This window comes from Protopterus annectens, chromosome 5.part1 (genome assembly GCF_019279795.1).
Source record: "Protopterus annectens isolate FY-2018-M chromosome 5.part1, PAN1.0, whole genome shotgun sequence".
Lineage (NCBI taxonomy): Eukaryota > Metazoa > Chordata > Ceratodontiformes > Protopteridae > Protopterus > Protopterus annectens.
This window is the reverse complement of record NC_056736.1, coordinates 720,347,226-720,372,736: the sequence shown is the minus strand read 5'-3', so window position 1 is coordinate 720,372,736 and position 25,511 is coordinate 720,347,226. Positions and strand designations below refer to the sequence as shown.

General features: G+C 38.0%; 1 protein-coding gene across 1 annotated transcript in view; it reads right to left on the bottom strand.

Annotated features, from left to right (window-relative positions):
• MYO7A (myosin VIIA) overlaps positions 1 to 25,511 on the bottom strand; it is a 1,588,820-nt gene that overhangs the window by 733,211 nt on the left and 830,098 nt on the right. Inside the window, exon 26 of the mRNA XM_044073349.1 lies at positions 1,925 to 2,014. Within this exon, the coding sequence (XP_043929284.1) occupies positions 1,925 to 2,014 (90 nt within the window). The remainder of the gene's footprint in view (positions 1 to 1,924; positions 2,015 to 25,511) is intronic.

The window sequence follows — 25,511 nt, the reverse complement described above, 5'->3', positions numbered from 1 at the left end:
TCTGATCTTGAGAATACTGTCTTCTTGGACATTTTTTTTCCCTTTTTGGACATGCTTCTTGTAAACTTACAATTTATAGTCCTCTAGGCATGTATTACTGATGTTGGGAAACCCATCTGCTCCAAGCTATCATTCACATGCTCCATTGGCTAGACTCTTTCTCACTTAATGCCCTCCACCTCAACAATCACAACATCTCGTGTACCTCTTTCAGTGGTAACTTGGTCCATACATTTTTTTAAACTCCTTTGAAGCAACAGTGAAACCAGTCATCAGCAGGTCTCTTGACACAATCAGCTAACCTGTTATTTTGAAAACAATTTTCTAGTTTCTGTTCTCATTTCATGCAATGGACTAGTCGTGTCAGTTTAGCTCAGAAGGTAAAACTATGAGCTACAAAGAAATTCCTTGCTGTAGTCCTGGATTTGATTCCCTGAGTTTCTACTTGAAAACTTTGCAATTCTGACCAAGTCACTTAATCAGACTGTGCTCCTGGGTCACCCCTGAAAAAAAGAGATACTTACATCCAGTGGATTTACTTGGTTAACAAATAATCAAAATAAAACGTATTCACCCTGTTGCCACAAGACAGTTTTTAAATGTTATCTTGCTTTCTCTCTCTCCTGTAAAAACACAGTCACCATTATTTACCTAATCTATTGTTACAAAGACAACCTTCAAACTAGACTCAGCATTGTATTATGACAAACATTGTTTAGTGTATTACTTTCTTTATGGAAGCGTTTAACAGTCAACATTACTTCAAAGTCTTCAATTATGAACTTAGCTTCACAAATTTTATTTTCTTCCATGACTGCGGTGGTGGTGCTGCGGTAGCATTGTCGCCTCACAGTAAGACGTTGTCCTGTTCGATTCTCAGCTAAAGCGTCTTCTGTGTGGAGACATGCGTGAATGGGCGTACCTTCGTTGAAGGTTGTGCATCAGACCTGGCAACTCGGCACGTAAAAATCTACTGCCAATCATTAGTGGACCGGAGTTCCGCTGTGGCAACCCCAACCGGGAAAAGCCGAAAGACACAATAACAACAGTAATGCCCCTGGAATGAAGCACTTGCTTTACAAGGACACCTGCCAGAGAAGCAGGACAATTTCTTCAGTGTCCTTGCTAAATTACCTGTAGTTAATATAAATATCTCTTTGGATGTTCTCTGAGCAACTATTACAGACTGGTGGGATCTACTGAATGAAAACAAATTACTTGTATTCAGCTAATTTCTGTGCATAGCTAACTATATGAAAAATAAATAATTTACTAAACACATTTCCTTGTAATGTGAAAACAAGTGGGGAGTGGACCTTTACAAAGCATGTTATCATGCAGGAAACTGTTGGGTGCTTTAAAATTAAGTTGGCATAATGATTAACCTTACAGACACAAGGAACAGGGTTTGATTCTCACATGGGTAACTGGCTAGGCTAAAAATGCTCCACAAGGGCAGATAGCTTACTAATAATCTATGAACTTATTTGTCTGAATATTACCTTAGAGATGTGTTCAGTCTTCTTGTTGGCTGAATTGTGCTGCCAAAGCAATTAACATATATAAACCTCTCAACCTGGGTTCTTAGGGTTTGTGAATTAATTCTGACAGCGGGGCAGCTTCTTTTGTTGTCAAAGTCTTACAACACCAATGGTATATATATATATATATATATATATATATATATATATGTTTGTACAACCTATAATATAACAATGCTCGTGAATCCTTTTTAGGTCAAATCAAGACAGACTGCAGTGTCAAAAAAAAAAAAAGAAAAAGAAAAAAAACACAGCAGTAATACAGCAGTAACTTGTGCCAAGTAAGCATATGATTTGTATATCAACTAGCTTAGAAGGTTGGAGAAAAGCAGAGGAAAATTTGATACATTTTAATAGCATCTTTCTTAGATGAACTTGCTTACCTCCTCAGTTAGTTTTGATTTCTTCTTTAGTGTCAAAGAGACAAGCTTGTGTCGTACACTGTTTTTCTTGTGTCCTTCAATTTGCGCACTCTGCAATATGAAATGCAACATTAGAATAATACTTCAGATAAGTTTACCAAGCCATAAATGCACATGTCCTAAATGTTTAATGCAAAGCAATGAAGGTCACTCGGCCAGGAAGGACAAAGGTCAACAGCGCTTGGGGTACTACTTAGTCCACAACTACTTAAGTGCGCTGACATACCATGAAAAGAACATTCTGCTCACAGCAAATGTACATCTGCTTCACTGCACTAGGTAAGTGTGCCGACATACCATGAAAAGAACATTCTGGTCACAGACAAATGTACATCTGCTTCACTGTACTAGGTAAGTGTGCAGACATACCACAAAAAGAACATTATGCTCACAGCCAAATGTACATCTGCTTCACTACACTAGGTAAGTGTTCCGACATACCACAAAAAGAACATTCTGGTCACAGCCAAATGTACATCTGCTTCACTCCACTAGGTAAGTGTGCTGATATACCATGAAAATAACTTTCTGGTCACAGCCAAATGTACATCTGCTTCACTGCACTAGGTAAGTGTGCCAACATACCACAAAAAGAACATTCTGGTCACAGTCAAGTGTCCATCTACTTTCACTGCCCTAGTTAAGTGTGCTAACTAGCATGGAAACAGCATTCTGGTCACAGTCAAGTGTCCATCTGCTTTCAGTGCCCTAGTTAAGTATGCTAACTAGCATGGAAACAGCATTTTGGTCACAGTCAAGTGTCCATCTGCTTTCATTTCCCTACACAGCTGGCTGGGGATGGACACCTAAGTGTGCTGATTGGTGGGGAATATATACCTAAGTACACAGGTAGGCAAATGATGGCCAGACTAGTCAACACCACTGCACAGTGGTTCTCAGACAGCTGATCAACCCTCCCCCATATTCACAAGATTCAGGGAACTGTGTTACTAGCATACCTCTCAACCTCTTAAAACAAGAAATCTGGGCAAAATGAAAAATAATGGGGGGAGGGGCAAATACCTAAACTAGGGAAGCATTTTAAATGTTTTAGTTTTAAATATTATTTATTTTAAATAAAGTTGAGAGAATAAAATGTTTTGTGTTAGCATAGTTTTCTTTATAACTATGAAGTCTAAAACTCAAATGACATTCATTATTTATTAACTTCAATCCTCAGTGATTTGCCAGAAAACTGCAAATTTTATGAGGAACACACAAAAAATATGAGGCAAAATCTGGACATTTGAGAGGTATGTGCATTTCATAGCTTATCTTACACCTGATCAGAAACTATCCCTCTGACTGCAGCAGGGGTTGCACTAACAGGTGTGGCCTGCAGAAGGAATAATTCCACTGAAGCGGGCTGTATGTTTCCACTTGAAAAGGCTTGTCTTCCAAGGCAAAGCTTTCTTTGGAAACTAAATCACTCATTGTGTTGCAAGTAGAATGCACTCTGCCATATGAGAGAACAGTTTTTCATAACGCCCTTACTAAAGAAACATAAAGCTGTGAGTAAATTGTAACTTGTACAATAAGGGATATAAAAATTCCTCAGGTTCTTCTCCTCACTAAGCATTCACCTCTCTTACTTCTTCTATTGTTCTTTTATCCTTCCACTGTCTCTTTCATGGTGTCTGCAATAATATAACCTTTAAAGGACTTTACTGTAGTTACATGCCATCACATATTCAAGTTTGTCATTATTTTTGAATGGTATGTGTAAATGCATAGCTCTAAACTGCCCAGATTTTCACAGAATGTCCAGAGTTTTGCTTCATATTTTTTGGTTTCTTCCTCATAAAAATTGTGGTTTCCCGGGAAATCACCGTGGATTGAAATCCCTAAACAATGACATATATCTCAATTTCAGACTTCAGATCCTTCAGAAAATGCATAGGTTCTCAGGTTAATAGGTTAGTACTAGGCTATCAGCCCTATAGCCTAAACAAGCCTAGCCATAACAATTCCCTGGATATTTCTTCCCACAATATTTACTTCCCTAGACCCCTGAATGGTGACACAAACCCTGCTGTTCTAGCAACTTTCTAAGAACTATATTTAAAATCTGTCTTTATTTTCAGGCCTTTGTACCCCATTGTTTTAGGCTTTGTCCAGATTTCATTTGCTAAGATGTTCAGAGGTATGGACACATCATTCTGTCATTTTACAACTTCAGTCAATTTTAGCAATGTAAAAACAATGATTTTATCAAAGTAAGTATAGTACAGTTGTGTAAGTAAACAACAAAACAGTAGATGTTCAAATAAATAGTTGTTGCAATAGCCTAGGCTATATGAGTGACATGCCAAGGATATGACAACTGGCCAGCTTCCAGTGTTTAACAGCATGCTGCATGCTGCTCAGTGGTTAAGTAGTATGCAGCATGCCATTAAGTTGTATGCAGCTGCCAGTGCTTAACACCATGCTGCATAAAACTTAACTGCTGAGCAGCCTAAGGCAAGCAGAATAAAGTCCGTGGTTATGGCACCAAACCACTAGAGATTTCTTGCCTCAGAGTAAGGGAAGTAGAGCCCTGATGGCTAAGTACCCGATAGGAGCAAAGGAAAAGGGCAATATCTACACCCTGGAATAATGTAGAATAAAGGTAGGGGGAAGGAAGAAGGGTGTTCCTCTTGCAACTGTGATCTATTCAAGAGCCCCTCCATCATAACACTCTTATCGGAAAGAATCCATCAGTGTCAATAACACCCCTTGAGATCTTGCATATTCTTATATGTCACATGGATGTCTTTCATTGGGGTTTTATCTGTCATCTTCTTGTGTTCTTAATAAAGTCTTTAAACAGTGATCTATTCAAACATCTACTGTTATGGTATGCCTACTAACATAATGTTCATTATTCAATCACTGTTGCAGCAGCCTACGCTGTACAAAGCAGATACCAAAGATGACAAAGAAAAGGAGAAGGAGGAAGAAGGGCCAGTATCCAGAAGCATCTGGAGAGTCAAGACTCAAGAGTTTCGGCTTTACCCGGTTAGGGGGTCGCCACAGCCAAACTCCAGTCCACTCATGATTGGCAGTGGATTTTTACGGTGCCGAGTTGCCAGCCTGATGCCCAACCTTCAACGAAGACATGCCCATTCATGCTCACACCTACCTGCATGTCTTTAACATCATACAACTGCGGGGAGGGCATGCAGACTCTACACAGAAGGCACTCCAGCCAACAATCGAACAGGAGAACTTCTTGCTGTGAGGCGACAAAGCTAACCGCTGCACCACTGCGGCTGATATCCAGAAGCATCTGGAGAGTAGTCCTAGCAAAACCCGACCTAGACCTAAAGAAAGAGTCCAGTTCACAGTGCTTTCTGAAAGTGTGCACAGATGACCAAGTTGCTGCGTCTACTATATTTCTAGATTCCACTCCATTCCAAAAAGCCACAGAAGTAGCCAAAACCCTGGTAGAGTAGGCCTTGGCCCTGGCTGAAAGTGTCTTGTTATGGTGAGAGTAACCAAAAACAAAAGCATGCAAAACTGTCTGTCTTGACAATGATATTCTTTTTTTTACCTTCATAGGACCTAAACAATTAATCAGAATTCCTGAAGGTTTTTGACCTGTCAACATAGTAGCTGAGCTGCTTGCGGTCATTCAGAGTACGCAAAAAAAAAAAAAAACTTTCTGCCCTGTTGTTTCAGTTCTGGATGGAAAACAAGGAGTTGTATAGCTTGGCTCAATGTATCTCAGAGTGCAAAGTACCCCATCTTTGGAAAATATCACATATTACACCACTGCACAAAGGGGGTACCTCTCTAGAACTTAGTAACTATTGGCCCATAGCTATACTACTCCCCCATCAAAACTTCTAGAGAAGGTTGTCCACAAGCAACTGATGAAGTACCTCTTAGAAAACAAATTACTATCCACTCAGCAACATGGTTTCAGAACCTTCCATAGCACCACCACCACACTTACACCATTCATTAATACTGTCAATAACCACAGAAACAATGGACTGCTAGTATCTGCAACTCTCTTAGACTTTTCTAACACCTTGGACATAGTCAACCATGAAAAACTGCTTCATACACTAACCACCCTAAATCTCAGTTTCTCTACTATTTCTTGGTTTAAGAGCTACCTAGATGGTAAGCAACAAGCTGTAAAATGGCAAAATCAGCTCTTTCCCTTACTGCCTGTCTCCCTAGGGGTACCCCAAGGCTCCATCCTGGGTCATCTACTCTTCACCCTATTTACTAATCAACTACCATCCACCATACCCAAGGCCTCAATAGTCCAATATGCAGATGATACCACCACTATCTGTGCAGCCAACTCCCTTGACCACCTCCTCTCCCTAACACAAGAATGCTTTTCCCTGACAGAAACATGGATCACTAACAAAACCTCATTCTAAACCCAGCCAAAACCAAATTACTCCTCTTCAGCCCTCACAGATCTCCACCCTCCTCATTTAACTTTTCAATGTCCTCTCATAACAACACCACCATCACACGCAGCAGTCACGCCAAACTGCTAGGCCTCGAAATTGACATTAACCTTACATTTGATATTCATATCTCCCAGACCATGAAAAGAGTCCACAGAAAAATGGGTCTACTCTATCGCAACAAACAGTTTCTCACCAGTCACTCTAAGGTTACTACAGCCAGGACACACCTCCTATCGACCCTACTTTACGACTCCCTCATGCTTACCAATCTCCAAAAAAATCGAGGTCAACAAACTAGATAGCTGCTACAATAAAACAGCCAGATTTGCCACAGGATCACCTTCTAGAACCCACCATTGTGAAAGCCTCAAAACACTCAACTGGCTAGAACTCCCCCTGACCCTTCAAATCAACCAACTAGCACTTGCTCACAAAGTACTACATCATCCAGGCAACACACCAGCCCTGCAGCAACTACTCCAGCCTTACACCACTACCAGATCCTTGAGATCAAGTACCCAACACCTCCTTAAGGTACTAAACTTGAAAAATGAGGCAGGTACATCCATTTATAGCCACTTCATCTCTAAAATCCAGAACTCCTTCCAGCCCACATAATAAATAACAACTCCTCCACCCAATTCAAAAAACTACTCAAAACTCACTTCCTGAATCACAGATTATGTACCTGTACTACCCCTGGATAGTAACTCATATGTCTCAGTTTCCAGCTACTAGTGTAACAGCTTATGTACTGCTTTTGTAATGTCTGCATGGGGTGGTAATATCACTGAACACTGTAAAGAAACCTAAAGGACATAGCATGTCTCTCGTGTAGAAATGAGTTATGGAAGTGATCTAGTCTGTCTTCCTGCTATACCTGCTGTTAAACACCTCTATACCTGTGAATGTTGGCAAATACACTCTTTGGTTAACTCACTATCTTATATGTACTATACTTCAAAAAGAAGTAACAAGATTATGTACTCTATATATTGTCTAATGAACCTTTTGGTTAACAGTCTTTCTCTTGTTAATGATTTTACTGCTCTGGAGCTTTTCTCCCCTGGCCTCCACTGAAAATGGACATATATCCAGTTGGACTCTCCTGGCTAACAAATGTAAAATAAAAAATAAAATAAATTAATTATGGTCACATGATTATGAGTTTCAAAACTGTGAGCTTCAAGATTCTGATAGTAAGCCACATAATACATTTATTTAACAGTTTGTCTATAGCATTTAACAAGCGTTTATAATGTTTAAATGGCTGTTGAACCCTGGCATTTTGCCAGCGTTCAAATGGACTTGCAATTTTAACTACTTAATGTCTAACAAATTGTCCAAATCCTCTCACCTAAATCTTTTAATTCATCTATCACTAAAAAAACATTTTTTTAATTTAAATTAATAGTATAATGTTTACCAAAAGCATTACTATAGTCCTTATGCTTAATAACAGGAAAATGCTCATCTATGTACCTATGTAAAGATTATCACAAGTCTCACACAAGGCACACTAAACTACACATTCACTATTGCAATTGTAATAAAATACAATTGTATTTGTATCTTCAAAGATATCATCTACAAAATGTACAAGATTCACACTTATGGATCCCTTTAATATTCAAACATCCTCTTTATAATATGAACAGTTCTCCAAAATGCCTTTCTTGTTTGGACATTTCTTCCCAACAAATAATGATTGATCACCTATCTTATTAAAAATATCAGGATGCCTGTGAAATATCCTCCAGTTATTGTTCTCAATGTTTTTGATACAGTGATCATCTATACTGTAAGTCAAAGGAAAGGAATTCATTAATTCATAAATTTTCCTTTTTTCAAAGGTGAAGTTTTTACTTTTACAAATTTCTTTAATCCCACACACTACTTCCATACATTCTTTATACTTTGTTCAAAATGGAGACAAAAATATCTTGTCTACCTTTAATTACTCCATTTAACATAGCAGAAATATATTCACCCTTATAACCCCTGTCCACAAACATATTCTTGAAAGTGTCTAAACAATGTAAAAACATGCATCGTCTGTAGAAAATCTAAACAATTTGATTGCTTGAATTGTTATAACATTCTTTTTGACATAATATGGATGCCCACTAGTGGCATGTATGTAGTTGCTGATGTAAATGAGATTCCTATAAAGAGTGGACTTAAAACAATGTTTTTTTCCTATCAAAGACAATCTCCACATCTAAAAAGAAGAACTAAACCATCTATGCATCTCATCAGGCCAGTCTTCAAAAAAAAAAACATACATATAATTTTAATTGTCCAAAAAAATCAGCAGTATATAAATGTCTCTGTTCCGATTCATTTAAAACTAGGTTCACAAAAGTGGGTGCTACATTATCCCCCTCCCCTTGCTACACCCTTAAGCTGTTCATAACCTTCAAACACTGGAACCCACCCAACTTGGGTTCGTGAAGGGCTGATTTTGTCTTCTGAACCTGATTGACTTCTTTGAATCAGTCTCCAGAGTTGTGGATGAGGTTAAGACGGTCGACACAGCCTATCTGGACCTCGCCAAGGCCTTCGACACCATCCCCCACTCTGGAATCATAGATAAACTTACTAAGCTGGGCATAAATCCCTATGTCACTCGATGGGTTGTCAACTGGCTTACTGACAGAACCCAGACTGTAAAAGTAGCCAACTCCAAATCCAGCTCCAGAGAAGTGACAAGTGGAGTACCTCAGGGTTCAATCCTGGGACCACTCTTGTTTGGCATCTACTTCTCTGAAGTACAGACCAACACTAAGGGACTCTGGCTAACAAAGTTTGCAGATGACTGCAAACTGGGAGCCATTACTGAATCCCCAAATTATGTGGATATTCTACAAAAGGGCCTTACAGAAACAGATGCCTGGTGCCAGAGCCATGGGCTAAAGCTTAATGCCAAGAAATGTATAGTTATCCCCTTTGCAAAAAAAACATGAACCCATGAATTACCACATAGGTGGCAGTACACTAAACATCGAAAGTGTGATGAGAGACTTAGGGACACAGGTGGACAGTGGTCTCCCTTCGATAATCACATCGTCACAACAGTCAGGAAATCCTTCTATGTGGCACACCTCATCACTAAGGGCTTTTCATCCAGAAAAAAGAGATCATTGTCCCACTGTGCTCATCTCTTATTAGACCCATTATAGAGTATAATGCCCTGTTTGGTATATACCTCACAAGACATCTGCAACAGTTGGAAAGACCGCAGAAATACCACACTAAAAGAATCACAGGCCTAAAGCAGATGCCATATGCTGACTGTCTAAAAAAACTCCAGCTATACTCTGTGGCATATCATCTACTCAGAGATGATCTCTGCTTAACATACAAGACCATGTCAAACCCTGAGCTGTTGGACATGCTCCACTTAAAGAAATCCCTATCCCTCAGAGCTACACGCTCCAGGGATCTAAACCTTGTCATCACAATGAACAAAACATGCTGGAGGGATAGGTTCCTGACCCAGAGACCCCCCCCATACTCTGGAATAGACTGCCCATACATGTCAAGCAGAGCGCCTCCTTGGCCCTCTTCAAAAGAAACTTTGATGATTGGATGGGAGATAGGAAATTCACCCCTGGGATTATGTCATTCGCCCTGCTAGACAGGAGTCCAGGGAAGTAAATATTGTGGGAAGAAATATCCAGGGAATTGTTATGGCTACACTTGTATAGGCCCTAGGGCCGATAGCTAAGTACCAACCTATGAACCTATAAATCCCTTTGTTAAATGTAAAAATAAATGTTTCTTAAAACCACCTCCAATAATAAGCAATATGTATTGATCTGAAGAACACAAGAAATTCCTCATTATTTCTAAATCTTTATTCTGAGGAATTGCAATATACCAGGAAGAACATCACTTGTAACTAATAGGAGGTCTTTCCACTTCTTATCTATTTTTAGACTATCTAGTTTCCTTAAAAAATGCCAGGAATATCTTTCATAAGATTCAGTTTTCTGTGCTACCACATTTTTGTATTGATTCCAAGTACAGTGATATCCTTTCTGTAATAGATTTCCTGTCAGAAATAATAGGCTGAAAACGGGATTATGTAAACATTTATGCAACTGAGGTATACCAAAAAAGTGATTACTCTAGAATGTTTAGCGTTAATTAAATCATAAACACTTTAATCAATATTATTGTTATACAACAGTTTTAAAATGACTAAATCCACCTGTTGATATACCCTATCAACTTCCTTTTTAGAAACATGGACATAATTACTGCTGTCCAATAACAAACCCACCATTTTATTAACATATGCCTCTTTGTCCATAATGACCATTCCTTCACTTTTATCATCTTTCATAAATCTAATATCCATCATAGCTTGAAGGAAAATTAAAACACGCCCCTCATTATTGGATGAATTATATTTCTTATTCCTTGGTGGCTTATTTAACAAAACTTTCATTTTTTTACATAAAGCTTGAAAAGCATTAAACATAGGAAGCAGTGGTAGATTAAATATACTACTTTTTGAATATATACTCTTCACCAACAATATCATTACTTAAATATTTTAAATTGAATTTTTGCACATACAGCGTAAAAAGTAAAATTTTGTTAACCGATTGTTCTTGCTTAGTAGTTATTTATTATTTATTTTATTTTACATTTGTTAACCGGGCTATCTGACTGAGCTAAAAAGACCCTTTTTCAGCAGAGGCCCGGGGAGAAAAGCTCCACATAGAAAAATGACGTCTACATTTAGATATTTAGACACGATCAGTTTACACACAAATTACAATAGACAAGTTTTTACAGTGGTATGCAGCACATCAGCAGTTACAGTGGAGAGAACAAACAAGAAAATATTAATTTAAAAATAAAGGTAATTAATAGATTTGTGGTGTACAGCTGAAATTTGGAACATAGGTAGAATACATACATAGTACACAGGTACAGTACATACATTGTAGATTAGCCAGTGTTTGTGAGTAAAAGTGAAAACTATTATCAAGTACTCTAGGTTCAGTATGTGTACCTTATCCACTTTCACTAGCCTGGGGGGCAATCACGGCACTGCCAACTTTGCTTGAGATGTTGCCTAATGAGGTTTTTAAAGGAGGCTTTGGATGATGTGTTTTGTATGCTAGTGGGGAAAATGTTCCATTTTTTAGCCACTGAACTACTATACATTGTGTCTCCAAAGCTACTGTAGCTGTTGGCGACTTCTAGTAGTAGTTTACTTGATGATCTAAGAGGCCTTTTGGCTGAGTGATGTACTAGTTTTTGAGGGCAGAACATTTATTGGGGAGGTAATAGATAGAATGACAGAGGCAGCACTGATTGTAGGTTAGGAGGTTGGGCAGATCAAGCCAGTGGAGCTGTTTCAAACAGTACAGTGATGAGTTCTATATGAGCAATTTGCAGCAAAGCGGGTAATTCTGTTATAGCAGGCTTCCATTTTGCTTAGTTCAGTTTTGTTGAGATTAGTCAGAATGGGAGATGCATAGAGTAGGGTGGATAGAAGTTGGGAGCGAGCAATGGCTGATCTTGTGTTGTTGGTAAGAAATGGTTTGATACAGTAGAGTGATCCCAGTTTGACATGTACTTTTTTAATAGTTAAGTTGAGATGACTATCAAATTTTAGGTGGGAGTCTATGATTATTCCCAATAGCTTAACCTGTGCCACTGGAGCGACTGGAGTAGCATTTGTGGAGTAGATAGTAAATTGACTCTTATCAGTGTTTTTGTTAGGACTGGTTATAATCATAAGCTGAGTTTTCTTTGGATTGAGGATAAGTTGGGCTTTAGTAAGGTAGTTTTCAACGTCAGAGAATGCTAGTTGAGTTGTTTGCAGGAAGGTGGGAATGTTTTGTGCAGCACAGATTAAGGTAGTATCATCTGCATACTGAATGATAGATGCATGCTGTGTGGAGGTATGAAGGTCATTTGTGAAGATTGTGAATAGTAGTGGTCCTAAGACAGAACCCTGTGGGACTTTTATAGTTATGGGCAGCTAAGCAGAGAGAGAATTTTCCCATTTCACAACTTGGTACCTGTCAGTTAATTTGCTTTGGAACCAAGTAAGAGTGGAATTTGATAGGTGATATTGGTTTAGTTTGTTTAGCAGGATTTAGTGTGAGACAATGTCAAATACTTTGGACATATCCAAAAAAAAGAGTTGACACCTGCAGGCCTTCATTTTTGAGATGGTTTACTGTGTTTGTGAAGCAGAGGAGGGCTGTAGTGGTACGATGGGCAGGTCTGAAACCATGTTGAGTAGGTGACATGATGTTGCTGTCTAGGAGATATTTTAGCACCTGGGTATGGATGCATTTTTCTAGGATTTTGGTCGGGGGGTGGTAAAGCAATGGGTCTGTAATTATTAAGTTCAGTGGAGGTCCTGCCTTTATGTATGGGTGTAACATAGGATATTTTCCAGAGTTTGGGCACATGGTTTTCAACAATTGATCTGCTTATGAGAGTGGAGATTGGTATAGCAATAGCATCTGCTGTGAGTTTCAAGAAACAGCTGGGGAGTAAGTTGGCTGCTGTTGATGAGGTTTTTAATTTGGAGAGCATGCCTTTGATTACGGTGGTGGAAACTGTTTTGAGGGTAAAGCTTGTATTAGTGTTATTTGTGTTGGGGTGGATAGTGAAGTAGGAACTGTCCTGTGATACTAAGGATAGAATTGAGTTCACAAAGTGGGAGATGAATTGTGTTTCAATGGGAACTTCAGTGTCAGGGGTGGTTGGTTTGGGGTTAGCCTTTTGGGTAGCTGGTTTACATTTTTCCAAAACTTTTAGGGGTTGTGTTGGTATTTAGTTTGGAATGTCATGTAGTAGGATTTTTTGTTCAGCCTAATGCATTTTTTTGCATGGTTGCGCAATTCTTGGTACTTAGTTAGGCTTTCTGTTTCTTTGTTTTTTTGACAGTAAAGCCAAACAGTGTCTCTGGACTTGAGGATTCATTTGGTTTATTTACTGAGCCAGGGATTTGTAGAGGTATTAACTCTGATTTTGCGCAAAGGAGTGGCAGTGTCTAGGTGTTGTAGAAATGTTTTGCTGAAAAATGTAACAGCCTGGTCAAGTGGGAGGGTTTTTAGGGGGGGTCCAGTCACAGTTACAGAGTAAAGTACTGAGGACCTCAAGAGAGAAATGTTTGTGTTTCTAGTGGATTTATAGTTAGTGGTCTTTTGCATATGCTTGTTCTACTATGTATAAGGTATATTATGTTGTGGTCACTTAAGGTGTCTGGGAGACTGCCTGCGTGGGGGTACAATGTGGGGCTGTTAGTTAGGACCCAGTCAAGGATGGATTCCCTTTTAGATTTTTTTATCACATCTAGTTGGAATTTGGACTAGCTGCTGGTAGCCATGGAGATTTATTAGATTCCTTGATGGTTCTGATATGCAGGTGAACCAATCTAGATTGAAATCCCCCAGAATAAAGGCTTCTTGTGAGTATGTGGAAGAACACCAAGAGAAGAAGTCTTCAAGGCTAGCAGGTGTATTACCAGGTGGAATATAGACCACAACTGTGTTGATGACCTTTTTAGGGTGAAGTTGAAGTTGTGAGATAAGTATGTCCCAATTATTGGGGGAGGGGTAGGAGTTTGGTAATTGACATACAGTTAAGTTGGACTTATACAGTAAGGCAGTTCCACCCCCTTTATGTAGTGGTCTATCTTGTCTAATGATATTATAGCCGGTAGAGAGAACTTCTGAGTTAGCTATGTTTTTATTTAGCCAGGTTTCTGTTAAAGCAACTATGTCTGGGGAGTAGTGTGCTATTGTGGCTTGGAGTTCAGGTATTTTATTTTTGATACTTCTAATATTAATATTTAGCATTAAAAGATGGTAAGGCAAGAAAGTAAAACCTTTTTTGTGAACTTGTAGTACTTTTTCAGAAAACTGTTAAGTACTCAAATCAATTACTTTGTACTTATAATCAGTGAATGTCCCAATATTTAATTCATTGTCCTGACCGTTCCTTGGTTGTAGAAACTGCTCCCTCTGTATGTCAGCCTGCCTCATCCTCTCTCCCATGAAGGAATGGTATCCCAAATTTTGTCACTTCACGGTGCATTCTCTCCAATGGAAACTCCCCTTTCTGTACTAGATTTGCTTCCAACTATTATTGATTTCAGCGGCTGCCTCAAACCGGTGTAAAAACTTTCCTTGCTCTTTCCAGCTAATTGTGCTGACTACTTGGGCTCCAATGGTACAAACTCTGTCTCTAAAAAATCGGAAATTGTAGTACCCTCTTCCATTTGGTATGCTTGTGGTTATAGCCCTTGGCAATTTTCAAAGGAAGGGAGAACAACTGTTATCTAGGTCAAAAGGTGGTTACCATTAATTATCCTGGAAGAGTCATTCTGAAAATTTATAAGAACCTTGGTTATCTGAGGAAAGGGTGTAAAGGCGGGAAGAAACATTCCCATCCATGGGAATAAAAAGCCATCTGCCGTCCAGGCCTTTGTGCAAGGAATCCTGGAGCAGAATTTCTTTAAAATGTCTATTGTGAATGGAAGCAAACAGATCTATACGAGGAGTTTCCCACAGTTTGATTAATTTCTGAAAGGGTTCAACTTTATTTCATTTGTTAAGCAAGGTAGAGCACTCATCCAAATAGACCTATTCCAGTCTCAGGCTGGACAAATATAAATGACAGCAGACAAGCAAGTTAACAAGAAGTTTTATGAATGCAAACAAAATGTTGTGTGAAGATAGCGATAAATCAATAACAGCAATAATAATACTGTGCACAGTACAGGGGACAAAAGGATGAAAAAGAAGAGAGTGAAATAGCAACTCGCTAGAGCACAAATTGTAAAAGATAGCAAAAGTAAGGTAAAGGCACACAGAAATTAAGTATATAGAATATATATATATATATATATATATATATATATATATATATATAATATGTATGTGTGTATGGGTCCCCTACAGATGCTCGAACTTCCAAATGGCTGACTTTCATATGGCCGAGACCATTTGATTGACTTTTGGAAGTTCGAACGTTCTGAACGGACAGCTCCCTGTAGCAGAGAATGGGAAAATTTCCATTTTCTGCACTGTAGTGCATTCTCAGAGGTGGTATATTTAAATAGCAGGGGGTGTGGGGGGCTTGCCCACCTGCTAGCAATGTGTAGGTAGTTTTTTTTTTTGTATATGTTCGAAATTTCAAAAGTCGAACATATGGTCTCGGCCATATGGGTTTCAGCTTTTTGAAATTTCGATCATGTATACTATACCCATGTGTGTGTGTGTGTGTGTGTGTGTGTGTGTGTGTGTGTGTGTGTGTGTGTGTGTGTGTGTGTGTACACACACACACACACACACACACACACACACACACACACACACACACACACACACACACAAAATGTGGAAAAGATGTCATATAATAGTTTAGGGAAATAATGTGAAGAAGACAAAGGTGCCTGACTGGTGAAGGGCAGATAGGGGAATTAGGTGATTTGCCCAGAAGGAAAGCATTTCCAAGTGGATTCCTATTTGAGATACTCTTTAAACTGAGCATGAAATGATGGATATAAGGTGAGGTCTTTAAGATTTGTAGGAAGGGATTCACATAATTTGTGGTCTAAAATAGAGAAGGCATGGTTACTGAACTGAAGTTTGGTTCTGGGGCATTGAAGAAGCATAGAAGACTGGTTAAGGCTTCACAGATTGTAACTGGGGAGGGGGCTGTTGTATAAAGAGGTTGGAGACAAGGGAAAGACAAAAGGGGTCTTTGAGAAACTTCTGGAGTTGGGATCCAGGAAGCAGGTTGGCACATTGTTGTGCAGGTATCCAACTGCCTTTATTACTCATGATACAATGATGCTCATTCCTAGGGGAGAGGGTAATGAAACAGCAGATAGAGTTGTTTATAGTTTGGATGATGGAGGTGTTTTTTCTAGGATACTGTTATGACCAGTGGATGTCCATATTCAAGCTGTACTAGTAGAATGCATTTGGGTACAGCATTCCTGATTGGTTTGGAGAGAAAAATTTTACAGAACCAAAATAGGAGGCAAATTTTTTTCATCAGTATTTGTTCTAAGTGAAGGTGAAAATGCAGTGCACAATCAAGTAACATACCAACGTATTTAAAGGAGATGACTTAATCAGTGAGGTAGTCAGGGTGGTCACGGATAGGATATGATGACTTGAAATTTTGGGTAAACTGATTACACACTTTACATTATAAGACAGTTTTTTTAAATGATTTTAAATGGAGTTTTAGTTGTTTAAGATTGACGCTATGGTAATTAATTAATGTCAGCATTCTATTGGTTATTTTTTGATTGAGTATGTTTTTAAAGTTTTATTTTGGGGGTTGTGTGTATCTAATGAAGTTCCTGATAGACGAAAACGTAAAGGGAATCTGGTGTACTATGTTTATGCTGTTTGTTTCATGTGCTTGTGTACGTTTACATTAAACACTTTGTTGGTGGACTTGCCAATCATCAGTTCCTTTTTATGTTATTCGTTTCACTTTGGGCACTTTACCACCTCTTCGTTTACATGTTACAGATAGGGCATGTCTGCAAAAGAATTTGACTAAAGTGACCATTTAGGCACAGGTGAATATGCTGATAAATACATAAAAAAGTAAGCAAATGAGATTTAGGAGAAATAAACTGAAATGTGAATATTTAATAATGCACACAGTGATTGAAACTGTAGCTTCATTTAAGGACCTGGGTATATGGGCAGATCCCGCTTTGAGTTTCTCTAATGATGTCAACCAATTAGTTAATGATAGTTATAGAATTATAGGTTGGATGAAAAGATTTATAACATCTAGGAAATCAAGAATGATGAAGTCATTGTTTGTTAGTTACAGTAGACCCAAACTTGAGTATGGAATAATAATATGGAAACCTTATAAGAAAACAAGCATGAGTGAACTAGAAAGAGTACAGCAGAAATGTACTAAGGGCATCCATGGACATAAAAATGTACATTTTTCAGAAAAAAAAAAATATCTGAACTTGTACAATGTCTCATATAGATATTTAAGAGGAGATCGTATTCAAGTATATAGGGCATTTAGACACCACTACCTCTGGGAATGTTTGAGGTTATCAAAAAGTACTAGAGAATCATCAGATAACTTATGTAGAAGATTCTATAGGAATGAGAAGTGTACTAATTGGTTCTCTGACAGAGCAGCTGATGCATGAAACAGACTACCAAATTACATTAAAGCAAGTACTAGTTTAAATATTTTAAGAAAGGCCTGGACACAACAACTGTTTTGGTATATTGGCAGGCTAGAGGGGCATTAATGCCCAAGCTTGATTTGTACGCATCTATGTATTTATGCATGTATGTTTATAAGAAGTGACTGAGAGTTTTTCCTCCATTTGGGGGAGGTACCAAACAGCATTATTTTAGTTTTGGAAATGTTCAGAATAAGCCTTTTGTTATTAACTACTTGTTAAGAGAAAGGAAGTCACTCTGTAGTTGCAGTTGCTGTTGTAAAGCCAAAGAGGTCAGGTTTGAGTGACATACAGTAAGACCATGTTATCAGCATAAAGTAAAAGAAAGAGAGAGGTCAAGGACGTCGAGTGGTAGTTTATTAATGAAAATGGAAAAAAAAGAAGGGAAGGCAGAATGGAGACTTGACGGACTCTTTTAAGGAAAGGAGTGGAAAAACACAGGCTGCTCTGAAACTGAACAGATAAGTCCTGATTGAAAAGATCATTTTTAAACTAAGAAGTTGTATCTGGGTAATTCCAAATTAATTTAGGTGAACTAACAAAATATTATGGTCAACCAAATTGAAAGCTCTGTTGAGGTCAACAATGATGGCCCTAGTGAGCAGGCCTTTGACAATAGCCAGGAAGATGTTATCAGTAAGTGGCCGGAGTGCTGTAGAAGTGCTCCTACCAGCCCAAAAGTCAGGTTGTTTTAAGGATAGTAGAGGATATTGAGAGATGTACTGGGTGAGTTGAGTAAAAAGTGATTTTGCAAGGATTTTACCAAGTATGGGAAGAAGAGGGGTGGGATAAAAGTCAGACGTCTGGGATGGGTTAGTTTTTTGCGGAGGTAGGGTTTAACAACAGCTGTTTTCCAGATATCAGGAACAATGTTTTGAGTTAGGCAGAAATAATATATGTGAAGTGGGGGGGGACTATGAAGTCCTAACAAAGGAATAAAAATCATGGCAGAAAACTATGAGGAAGGACCAGCAAGTGTGTCAGTTCCATTCATAGGGATCTGTCCTAGTCCTACTCAGCTTCTCTGCAACAATATCCTGCTCTGACAGAATGTAAGTAGTCTGTTAGGATATATTGCACCGAGTTGCTAGTTCCTAGGCTACGATAGACAGGCTGCAAAGCGGGGTAGGATCTGGTTCCATCCTGGTTTAAGTACCACATCACTACGGTGTTGTCTGTGATTACTAGTAGAGGGTCTTGGACCAAAAGATAACTTAGAGATTTGAGTATCTATTAGAGCCATCATTTGTTTGGCATTTATATGTTTCAGTCTGTCCTGCTTTTTTCATTGACCATAAACTTTCACCCCTTCAATCCAGCATTCCTAGTATAGTCTGAGGCACCTGTGGTTACAGACTGAGTAGTGGCTGGAAGGGAAAAGTGGAGACCTGAACTGACAGATAACTGGTCCACCCACCAGAGTAACTCCCTTTTTACAAATCCCAGTACTAGACTCTGAAATGATAGTGGATGCTGATGCTGGATCTAAATTGATATGAGGAAACACTGAATTTTCCTCATGTGAAGTCTGGCCAAAGGAGTCATAAGAAGTACAAAGACCATAAATCCTAGAATCGTAAGATATTCTCTGGCAGAATAAGGTTAGCTGCCAAAAGATGTTTAGTCAATGATGTCTTTGACAGAGAAATCACTTCAGGGTCTAACCTAAGGTTTGAAAAAAAGAAATTTGTGCATTTCAGGAACCTTATCAGACATCTTGGGGGCCAGTGGCTGAGTGCCAGACAGACCACAGGCAAAATAGGCTGAATAACTGCAGTCTGAGGATAATCCACCTGTAATATTTTTGCTTCCACTAAAATAACTCCTTAATTTTGGCAATAGTATTAGAAAGGATAACTCCTGATGAGGGGAATCTGAAGAAAAACTTTCCTCAGAGTCAAATTCCCCCTCCTATGGGGTAGGAGCTTAAGAAACACAATTATTTATTTATTTTATTTATTTATTTTACATTTGTTTATCGGGAAAGTCCAGCTGGACACATGTCCTTTTTCAGTGGAGGCCCAGGGAGAAAAGCTCCAATTGGTGTATCTACATACATACATACATGAATAACATCTGAATATGTAGGCAAGACATAGGGTTGGAAGGGTGGCCTAATGGTTAAGGGTTGGGAATGTGGCCTAATGGTTAAGGTGTTTGCCTTACAAACACAAGGTGCAGGGTTTGAGTCTCACAAGGGATAATTGGCTAGGCTTAAAATGGCTCGCAAGGGCAGTTAGTCTAATACGAACCTATAGTTGGGAGGGTGACTTAATGGCTAAGGTGTTTGCCTTACAAACACAAAGAGCAGGATTTGAGTCTCACAAGGGATAATTGGCTAAGCTTAAAATGGTTTGCAAGGGCAGTTAGCTTAGTACTAAACTATGAACCTATGGCAGTAGATGCATTGCATAACTTAACTGTGATTTATTTAGATCAGTAAAGGATGAGATAACATCGGAGTGTAGTACATTGAGGTATAGTGCCTTATTTTCACAAGTGATACATAATCTAATAGTACTCTAGAGGCATCCTATGAAGGAGTGAGAAGATATAGATAGTAGGAGAGTGAAGAGGTAGCAGTGTATGTAGCCTCAACGTGTGTATTAGCAAGGTTTAGGCAGTGGTAAGTAAAGTAGGTTATTAGAAGGTTGGCTAAGTTATGACGTTATAGTTTCTGAGAGTTTCATTAATCAGGAAGATTTGTAAAGGAGACACTTGAGAGTGAGATGTTTTCTGTCATGTGATGGTGGAACATGGGCAGAGTGATTTGGTAAGGAGGTGTTGTTTTAGGTTAGTTTTGAATAGAGGTGGGGATGTTATGGAGGTAATGTTGACTGGCAGTTCATTCTAGATTTTACCTATGTAGTTAGCAAATAGAAAATCCCCTGCTTGGTTTCTGGATAAGTAGGTTTTTATTTGTTGCTTGCTGGAGGCAGGTAAATCTAATTCCTGTCCCGCAGACCGAGAATCAGAATCTGTGATATGTTATTTTTTAAATTCAGGAAAGACTCAGAATGTAAAGATTGAAAGGCTTGAAACAAACTCTTAGCAAACCACAACCAATCTTTCCTGTCTATCCTATTAGATACAAAAGAAGAAAAATACTTAAATATATGTTTTCTTTTCCAGGAAACCTACCAAAAATATACTGACCCAAAGACTGTTTCCTTTCCTGGACTCAAGCTCCTCAGAACAGCTATGGAGTAGAGCAACAACTCCCTCATCAAATAGTAACAAGTGTGGTTCTCCCTTGCCTGAAGAGGACAGCTGAACTGCTGCAGAGGACGTGCCTGTCTCTTTGTCTTTAGTGGCTTCTCAAAGAGCAACCCCAGAAAGATTGAGAGGATGACATAAGTGGTCTGAGGTACGTGAAATGGCTACAACAGAATCATTCATCAATGGCTGAGATAAACAAGAAGCCAGCTTCAAGAATGAAGAGTCCCATACAACCTTTTCCTTTTTGTCAATCAGGGAGGGAAGGACCGAAAAGCCTGGTCTTAGGATTATAGGATCATAGAAGGTTACTGGGCTAATCGCCCCAGAGCTCCTGTCTCTACTGAAAAAAAACTGCCAGTTAAGTGAGTAGCAGAGGTTTGGACAGTCAGTGCTACAACCTGATTGAAAAAGTTAATTTTTTTGGTAAAATGTTTGGTGACAAATTCCAAAACCTCTAGCCCTATTCCTTAGCTACATTTTTTCCATAACTATAAATTACGACAGAAAAGCAAAATTTTTTCTCACAAAATATAGTACTTTTAAAAGATATTCCCCAGTAAGGAACTGGTTAAAATGTAAGATTATGGTAAACAGTGTTATTGAGAACCACTAAAAACATCAGTCCTAGATCCTAATAATAATTTCTGAAACAAAAGATTAACTTCACAGATATTGATAAAGTGGAAGGTATTCCCTAACAGGGTACTTATCTGCCCAGCCTTGGAAAAGTGCTAGCCAACCATAGATCACTTGAATCCTGTAATGAAGAGCAAACTTTGACAGCAAAAATGTTCTGAAAGTTTGTCCCCCTAACGGCTGACTTTATACCTCTCTCCTCAAGCTGTACAGTGGTTAGGGAATTGGAAGGTGTCCTTATGTTTGAGAAACTGACAGGTTGTTATATCCTTGGGAGGAGACAATCCATATAGCAAAGGCTACTGCAACAGTGATCTAATGATAAGCACCTGCAAGGTACCGCTTACCTTTCTAATAACCCTGTGACAAGATTTATAGGGCTACTTTTGTATTGCTGCCGCATTACTGTCTTTCTCCTCCTCACCCAACAGTTTGGCTCAGAACATGTAAACAAAGCTTCAAGTGTTTCTGGTATTCTAACTTTAATGTAGAAGATATAACATGGGATATAATAGCAGTCGAAGAAATTAAGATAAAGTTAAGAATAGCTCCTAAATGGAAAAAAAAACAGAACATGGATGTAGTACATAAGCTCTGGCTAAAAGTATTAACATCTCTACACAAATATTTAGCCCTGAGTAACAATTACCTATATGCACATCCTGAACAGATGCCAATCTGGTTACCAACAGGAAAAAAAATAATATGTGTCCTTAAGAGTGAACCTGCAAGGCATCCTAAGAACTATACACCAATAATATTTTGGACAATATATAAATTATATACTGCAATTGATGCAGACAGATTTTTATAGCCACCTAGAAAAAAATATTATGGCAATAGAACACAAAGGGAATAAAAAAAAGTCATATAAACCAGTGATCATTTGTTATTAAACAAAGACATAATAGAATGTTCTTTAATGGGCTCTGAGTATGGCATGGATACATTACAAAAAGTCATTTGATTACATCCTACATTCATAGATAAAGGAATAATTACAGATGTAGTAAGTATACCTCCATTGATCAGTTATATCACAATGACTATGAAACAGTGGCAAACCACTTTGCAGCTAATCCACAACAGAAGACAAATTATTATCCCAGGGATAAAAATCAGAGGGGGAGATTATAGCGTGATTCTTTATTACAGCTGCTAATTTGTCTTGCCCTTAACCCAGTAAGCTCTTAATACATTAGGCTATGGTTATAGTTTACCCTCCACTAACCATTCTGGTTTAAATACATCTCATTTTGTTTTATGGATGATTTAAAATTGTATAGCTCATCAGATAAGGATCTGAAAGCACAACTACAAATGGATAGAATTGTCTCAGATGATATAAGAATGACATTTTGTCTGGAAAAGCATGCAAAAGCAACATTTGTAAAAGGAAAGCTGCAGCATTAAGAAAAGATCTAGCTGGGGCAGGAATAGGAATGTGATACAAAGGAACTTGAGTGGACGTGAGTGTATAAATACTGGGAAAAGATGAATCATCAACAATAAAACATGAATAAATGAGAACTAAGGTTAGTAAGGAATACTTCACAAGATTAAAACTAATACTGAAAACAGCCTTGCCATTTGAATTAAAGTCCACTTTATAAATCAATTTGCTCTTCCTGTTCTAACTTGCAACTTTGGTGTGATTAACTGGCTTCCAAAAATTACTGAGTCAGTTGAACATGAAAACAAGAAAATGCTTGATGCTTAACAAATGATATAAAAAACAGTGCATACCAAGATTATATATTCCTCATTCTAAAGGAGGTACGAGCCTCCTCAAACTTGATTATGTATAGGCCTGCACTCATGAAACTTCATAGGTATTTACTGACCTCATCAGATCCAAACATAGTGAAAGTTCTAAAGCATGAAGAGAGGATGTCCAGGATGACATCTTTACTTATTTTAGCAGAAGCATTTCTGAATAAAATGGCAGTGGATATCAAACCAGAAGTAGACAAAAATCAGACAGTAACTGGAAGTGCCAAAAGGCAAAAGAAAGAACATAAAAGAAATGGCCAAAATATAAGGACAGAAAAGAAGAAAGTCCACAAATACAGAGATCTGGAACAACCTCATGTTGCCTAAGATATGATGCAGGAATGATTTCCAAGATGGTTGCTCACTGATGAGCAGCTTAATTTCAGATCTCCCAGTGTGAAAGAAGAAACTGAAAAAAGAGTGAGGGATAGTGTCAGCTTGAGTAAAATTCAGTTACTGGCTAGTAAGTACACTGCAGAGATGCCAGCAAAGAAAGAAGAAATTTAGGAACCTGAAAAAAAAATCAATCAGAAAAGGTGAAGCAAAAACACTGGGAAGAATTGTGCTGCTGGTTCAGAAAAAGGCAGTTCAAGCTTCAGCTTTGGTACAAGGGATGGCTTCTAGTAATTTAGTGGAAAAAATAAATCAAATGCACTCAGAGGTGATTAAAATAAATTAAATACAGAAAGAGAATATCAACTCAGTTAAAAAAGGCTGGAAAAAAATAGAAGAAGCTCTAACTAGCTACTCAGACAAGCTGATAAAGCCACAAACATCAGTGGTTGAAATAACGAAAAGACTGGCTGAGTATGACACTTTTCAGGAAGAGCTAATTCAAAAAATGGTAGAGTGACAAAGACAGAGCACACAAAGAAATTCTGAGATTTTCTGCTGTACTAGAAAAACTGGAAGGAACAGACTGTATTCATTTTTTATAAGCAACTGGACTGGTACAATGTAGAAAGAAGTTTAGCACCAATACACATCCGAAACATCCAAGTGTGTTGAAGCTGCTGTATCAGGAATAAAATCCACGGACAATCTTTGAAATGGAACAAACGGTTTATTGGAAACAAGATGATGAGCGCTTTCGCGTGGTACCATCCACGCTTCTTCAGATGAATTATGTGAGTTTGTAGCAAGATTTTATAGAACCGCTCCAAGGCGGGAAAGTCTGCTCATTATCTAATTAATTAATTAATTACATTCAATCCAAAGAATCTGAAAAAATCTAACAATCTAAACACATTCTGATGGTACTGACAGTAAGCGTTTCGGCCATTAGAATACGCTTATTAATTTAAAGCTTAGACCAAAACTGCAAATACATTGTTACAAATATACAGACTACTTTTGTGTATTTCTTATATAAACTTTTTAACACACATTAATGCAACAATAAAGCTAAGGCAATAATATCAAAATGTATATATAAAAACATCAACTTAATTTATAAAATTATAGAATTAAATCCACATATTAGTTAAAACCTATATGAAATTGCTGTTAAAAAATGTACCTATTCTGTGTGTATGAACAAATATGAATTAATATAACAATGTTTAATTTCAATTACATTCAGTATAAAATATGCATATACAAAAAATCTTTAAGTCCTATAAGACTTTTAAAACTATTTTGCTCTTATTAGTATTTGCATAAAACATTTCACGATATAAACTGCAATATATCTATATATATCTATATATATATATATATATATATATAGATATATAGATATAGATGTATATAGTGAAGCAGTTTTGTGTAATATGTAGTCAGAAATATTTTAAATATGGAGGATGTCTCTTTGGTACTATTGAATGTGTTACAGATTTGTCTGTCCACAAACTTATCAAGTCTGCTGGGCATTGTCTATACTCGTACCATGTTGCTAAATCTGTGACCTCCTTACCTCTATCCATCAGGTCAGTACCCTCCCCCCCAACCTTCAAAACCATTCTGAAGGACTTCCTAGTCAAAAGCTGGTTCTGTTCTTGCTCAACACCAGGATAAACTATATCCCTAGATATGGACAAATATCTGTTCATACCTTACATCTCCCTACTCTCCCTTCTTTATTCATGTCCTTACCTCTATCACATTCTCTCCACTTCCCCTATCTTTCTCTCTAAGTAGGTCATAAGCCTGCTTTTCTCTCAAACTTACCTTTAATTTTACTATAAACTGGCTCAACATTTTCTGTTAAGTCATTGTCTTATAACTTGCAACTATTATTAACTAATGCTTTCATATCATGTCTAATTTGATATAATCA